This window comes from Nematolebias whitei, chromosome 6 (assembly GCF_014905685.2).
Source record: "Nematolebias whitei isolate Nwh7 chromosome 6, NemWhi1, whole genome shotgun sequence".
NCBI lineage: Eukaryota > Metazoa > Chordata > Actinopteri > Cyprinodontiformes > Rivulidae > Nematolebias > Nematolebias whitei.
This window is the reverse complement of record NC_056503.1, coordinates 3,458,498-3,464,419: the sequence shown is the minus strand read 5'-3', so window position 1 is coordinate 3,464,419 and position 5,922 is coordinate 3,458,498. Positions and strand designations below refer to the sequence as shown.

The window sequence follows — 5,922 nt, the reverse complement described above, 5'->3', positions numbered from 1 at the left end:
TTTCCCAAATAAAATATTCTAAATGCATTGATTAATAACTACAAAACTAACTTGTTCTACTTTTCCCTCACAGTGGACCTCCACCTGAGCCTGACAGCGAGGTCTGAGGTCGATCTCAGCAAGTGGCTCCAGCTTTCCATACTTGGTTACCAAGGAATGGTATCTGTGGAGAAGAGCAATTTGTGAAGTTGATTTTAACACTATTATGCACACATTTCAACACATTAAAACTAGAATTTTGCCCAGATACAAGGTTCAGCATACCTATAAGGAAGCTCCTCCTTGGGGCAGTCCAAGTGGTAGCGGATGAAGAACCTTTCCGCATCCTCTCGCTCACTATCAGTCACAACGCTGCCGTTTAGCAGTGATATGGAGGGAAGCCTGATGAGAAGTATATAAATGGTATGCATTTAAGTATCAAGTATTTGAGATTTCAATCTGAAAATGTAAAACATGACTTACTTTTAAAGCTCAGTGGACAAAGCCTTTCCATGACTAAATAATTCAGCTCCTCGCAGAGCTTTTTCTTATAAACAGAGGAAGTAATTTCTCTCAGATCGATTGATGGGACTTACTGAGCTATCATGAGGCTGCGTCGCTCTGCGTTGGTGTATGTCTGTAGTAAAGGAATGCCTTGCAATCGTACCTCCTCCAACTTGGGGAAGTAGTTTAGCTTCTCAATGTCCTCCCACTGATTGAGACCTACAAGACAAATAACACAAATTCTACAGACTTCCACATGCTAAAGGTGTACTACTTCTGATGTGCAGTAGTCAAGTCAAGTCAAATTTATTTATAAAGCACAGTTAAAATAGTAGCTGTTACCAGAGTGCTTATATAATGTATATTCTATGTATTCTACTTTGAATATAGTAGAACATAGTTTGGTTATGGCAGTGCTTCTCAAGTATTTTCTGTTATGCCCCTCCCAGAAAGAAGAAAACATTTTGCGCCCCCCCCACCCACCCCCCCGCCGCGACTGTAAATAGTATGTCTATAAAATTGTTATAAGTACACCTCTGTCTAACATTGTGCCCTTATTAACATTAAAATAAAAAAAAGAATATAGATCAACTTCCAAAGAAGAATAACTTTATTAACATTGATTTTTTTAGTCTGTAATAGAAACAACTTACAGTGTGTCAATTTGCTTTGAAAAAAAAAATCCTTTTTTAAACTGTAAACATTTTGGACCACTTGATACTGAAAAATAAAAATTAAATATAATCAATAAATAATAAATTCAAATTGATCAGCAACATTTTAGCTCAGGAGTGTTGTATAAAACACTTTGACCTCAAAACCAAAAATGAATAAAACAATTTATGCTGATATTTTTAATCAAAATGAGGAAGTCTGGATCAATGAGCACACTCATCAATAAAACAAAAACAAAATATTGTCAACATGAAAGAAGAAAGAGGGGGCAGGTGTCGCTCTCGCTTTGAGTTTACTCTTTGTCACCTGCGTGCTGTGAGTGACGTCCAGAGCGTCTAAAACAGCAGCTTAACTGAGGAGGTGAATTTATTTTGTTAGCAAACAATAGAGTCCTAACATTTATTAAACATTACTTCTGTAAATCGTGCTTTAACAAACTTATTGATAAAACGAAAACATTTAGTCAACGCAAAAGAGGAAAGAGGGGGCAGGTGTCGCTCTCGCTTGAGTTACTCTTTGTTGCACTCACTGTGAGTGACGTCCAGAGTGCATGGACATAAAAACAGCAGCGGAGGACGGAGGAGGAGACGGTCGGAGTTTATTTATCATGTCAGCAGCAGAGGGGAGAGACACGGTTCATGCATGGCTCCCAATACAACAAGGCAGCCATATTTGTTCATACATTACTATTAGGAACGCACGAGACAAAATGAGAGTGGTGAAAAAAAAACCTACTCCCTGCGGCAAAAAAAGCATGTTTTCTAGGGTCACATGCGCCCCCCTGGAATTGCCCCGGACCCCCCCAGGGGGGCGCGCCCCACTATTTGAGAAGAGCTGGGTTATGGGAAGGGAAAGGAAGTCTGAGATTGTCATCATTGTATGTTTATTTACAATAGTGAAATTAGTTCTCTGCATTTTACCCATCACACGTGAGATACACCCAGGTGGAGCAGTGGGCAGCTATGTAGGCACTTGGGGAGCAATTGGGGATTAGGTGTCTTGCTCAGAGACACCAGAACATGTAGGAATGACTGGAGTTGAACCGCGACTTTCTGGCACCAGTTCGGCTGCCCTGCCTCTACCCCATCTCAGCCCCCCATACAGTGCATATAAAATATCTTCCTTCATTGGATATTTTATGCTTTTATTGCTGAGACAAATCAATCACGGTCAATATACATTGGGACAAAAAATTTTATAAAACCTCCTTCAATGTCAAAGACAAATTTAATTTCTACAAAGTAATACCTATCAAATAAAAATGTGTGGGCGGCACAGTGGTAAAGCAGCCAGCTATCAGCGAGAAGGTCACTGGATTGAATCCCGGTCCAGGGGCCATTCTGGGTGAAGTTTGCATGTTCTCTCTGTGCATGAGTGGATTTTCTCTGGTTTCCTCCCACAGACCAAAAACATGCATGTTAAACTGATCGGTAACTAAATTGTCCCTGGGTGAGAGTGAGAGAGGGAGTGGTTGTCTCGTTTGTCTCTATGTGTCCCTGTGGACAGGAGACCTGTGCAGGGTGTCCCCCGCCTCTCGCACAGTGATGGCTGGACATGGGCACCAGCGACTCCTGCGTTCCGAAAAGGAAGAAGTGTGTAAAAAATAATGGATGGATAGACGAATGAAAATGTGAAAAGTAACATTAAATGACTGCTTTGTTATTCACCCCATTTAAAGTCACTTACCCTGTACAACACGGAGACAAACTTAGCAAAAAGTGCAAGTCATGGGATGGACACAAAATGATTTTCAAGGTCCTAAACATTCCCAGGAGTTCTGTTAAATCTGCCATAAAGAAATAGAAGGAATATGGAAAACGTGAATTTATCAGGAACAAGCCACCTGTACAATCTGAGTTGACAAGGGCCGGCTGCAAAGAAACACTTGAACACAGTTTTCCACATGCTGTTTGGTAAACTTTGAAATTTCATCCATCCATTATCTTCCGCTTGTTTTGAAGTAGGGTTGCAGGAGCAGCAGCTTGAGCAGAGAGGCCCAGACATCTCTCTCCACAGCCACCTCTTCCAGCTCTTCTGGGAGGATCCCAAGGCATTCCCAGGCCATCCGAGAAACATAGTCTCTCCAGTGTGTCTTGGGTCTTCCCCGGGGTCTCCTCCCAGTTGGACATGCCTGAAGCATCTCCCTAGGGAGAAGCGCCCAGGGAGCATCCTTACCAGATGCTTGACCTCAACTGGCTCCTCTTGATGTGGAGGAGCAGCGGTTTTACCCTGAGTCTCTTCCAGATAACTGAACTTCTCACCCTGTCTCTAAGGGAGAGTTCAGCTACCCTGCAGAGTAAACTCATTTCAACCCCCTGTATCCGCGATCTCATTCTTTTGGTCACCACCCTAAGTTCGTGACTATAAGTGAGGGTAGGAACGTAGACTGACCGGTAAACAGAGAGCTTTGCCTTACAGCTCAGCTCCATCTTCACCACAATGGACCGGTACAGAGTCCACAATACTGCAGATGCTGCAACAATCCATCTGTCATTTTCACGCGCCATTCTCCCCTCACTCGTGAACAAAATCCCGAGATACTTGAACTCCTCCACTTGAGGCAGAACCTCACCCTTGACCTGAAGAGAGTGATCCACCCTTTTCCGACTCTGAAATTTGATCAGAGTTTTCTTCAGTGGTGTATTTTTATCCTTGCTCTCACATAAAGCTCACTTCCCAAAGAACTCTGGCAACACAGCTGAAGGTGGATGAAGATGCTTCATCCTTGCAGGACATGCAGTCTGTGTCTCTGCTAGCAGCGTGTGCACGAGCTGTTGCGACTACTGCAGCAGTAAGATCCACTCTACAGACATGGACAACGTCTCCTGTCATTGTATTTTTAATAAATAATCAAAATAAAAATGTGCAATGCCTTTGGACTTTTATGGGCGGAGATATGAGCAGCCAGATATGAAGGAACAGTTGCCGGAACCCACACGGTAAAAATGAGAGTGTTCCCGGATCTTATTCTGGCAGGATCCGGCTCAAATTAACCACTGGCTATGACCACACCAAATTTTATAGTCAATTATGTGTTTGCTGAGGTAGCTGTGGCAGCCATCTTGAACCAAAATGGCTCCAAGGTTAATCAGTAGCTGTGTCCCAATCCAGCGACCGAATCCTTCGTCAAAAACCCAGCCTACGTCGACCGGGTAGGCCGGGTCCTTCAAAGACCACGTAGACCGGAAGTCAGCGGCTGTGAATTGGGACAGTCTAACCTTCAGGGTTACGTTGGCGTATGTCCTGTCACCTAGCAACCGTGACAGCGCTCGGCCGAAGAAAGAATGGATATCGAAATTTTGTTGTTGTTTTTACTGCTTTTTTAATTCTAGAGGAAATACAGGAACTTTATCGCTGCTAGTGGCATGTTTTGTATCTTCTCTGAGAGACAATCATATTCATGTAACTTACATTTTTGTTCTTCTACAAACTTTCAAGGAATAACTGTTAACTTCTGCTAGTTTCATGGATAATTTCAGTGACTGACAGACAAATGTATTAACTTAATTAACTTGTGCATAATAAATAAAATCTAAATTTATCTTATTAAATTATTAATAATTTAATAAAATGTAATATATTATAATCTTTAACTTGTCTTAAGGCAGCACGGTGGCGCAACTGGTAGAGCTGCTGCCTCTCAGCGAGCAGGTCCCTGGTTCAAACCCCGGTCCAGGGGCCTTTCTGGGTGGAGTTTGCATGTTCTCTCCGTGCATGCGTGGGTTTTCTCCGGGTACTCCGGTTTCCTCCCACAGACCAAAAACATGCATGTTAGGCTGATTGGTAACTCTAAATTGTCCCTAGTTGTGAGTGAGAGAGTGAATGGTTGTTTGTCTCGTTTGTCTCTATGTGGCCCTGTGATGGACCTGCGACCCGTCCAGGGTGTACCCCGCCCCTCGCACAGTGACTGCTGGACATGGGCACCAGCGACCCCCGTGACCCAAAATGGAACAAGCGGGTAAAGAAAATGGATGGATGGATGGAACTTGTCTTAAATTTAGAATACAGCATAACATTTTCCAATATTTTATTTTATAAGATCCATTGGTACATAAAGTGGCTGTAAAAATGTTAAAAACAGGGTCTTTCATACCTCATAATTGTGACAATACTTTGATATCTTATAAAAAATTAAATGTTAAACTAATAATGTTTTTGTTGTTCTGCACATTTCCTTAACCAGACCAGACCCTTGTACTGCAGGATTAACCTGAGTGTCCCAGTCCTGGACCGTTACTTTAACCAAGAAGATCCTAGACTGGATTTCCAATGAAGCAGGGATTCTCGGGCGATGTTGCTTCATCTCCTGGACCTGGATCCATGACATGGTTGGGGGGCCACAGCTGAGACCCTGGTGTTTCTTTTCTGGCTGGCAGGTGGAGCATCCTGCAAGGTGGTCTCAAGAGTGTTTGTGACGCCTCGTTCTACTGTCCACTGCATCGTCCATCATCTGACAGAAGAAGTGGTCATTCACCACCAGGTCATCCACCTGCCTAAAAACCCAGAGGACCTGGAGGTGGTGTCCCATGGGTTTGCAGGGCTGGCATGCCACAGAGCCTTTCATTATTGTTTTGAATTAACTTACTGTTAATAAAATGAATTATTGACAATACTATCCAACATTTTTCAGTCAGGTAATCTGGACAGTTTCTTTTTTTGTGCTGAAACGTTTCTCCTTCGATCCGGAAGGCTTCATCAGTCAAGGAAACACACAACAAAACTGATTCTTCCCCCAACAGCTTACTCCAAAGTGGAACAAACCAG

General features: G+C 43.0%; 1 protein-coding gene across 1 annotated transcript in view; it reads right to left on the bottom strand.

Annotated features, from left to right (window-relative positions):
* The window catches only part of LOC119411481 (tubulin-specific chaperone cofactor E-like protein), a 38,163-nt gene that overhangs the window by 21,448 nt on the left and 10,793 nt on the right, over positions 1–5,922 (bottom strand). Inside the window, exons 5-7 of the mRNA XM_037678431.1 lie at positions 576–702; positions 265–381; positions 52–163 (exon numbers count right to left, since the gene is read on the bottom strand). Of these exons, the coding sequence (XP_037534359.1) occupies positions 52–163; positions 265–381; positions 576–702 (356 nt within the window). The remainder of the gene's footprint in view (positions 1–51; positions 164–264; positions 382–575; positions 703–5,922) is intronic.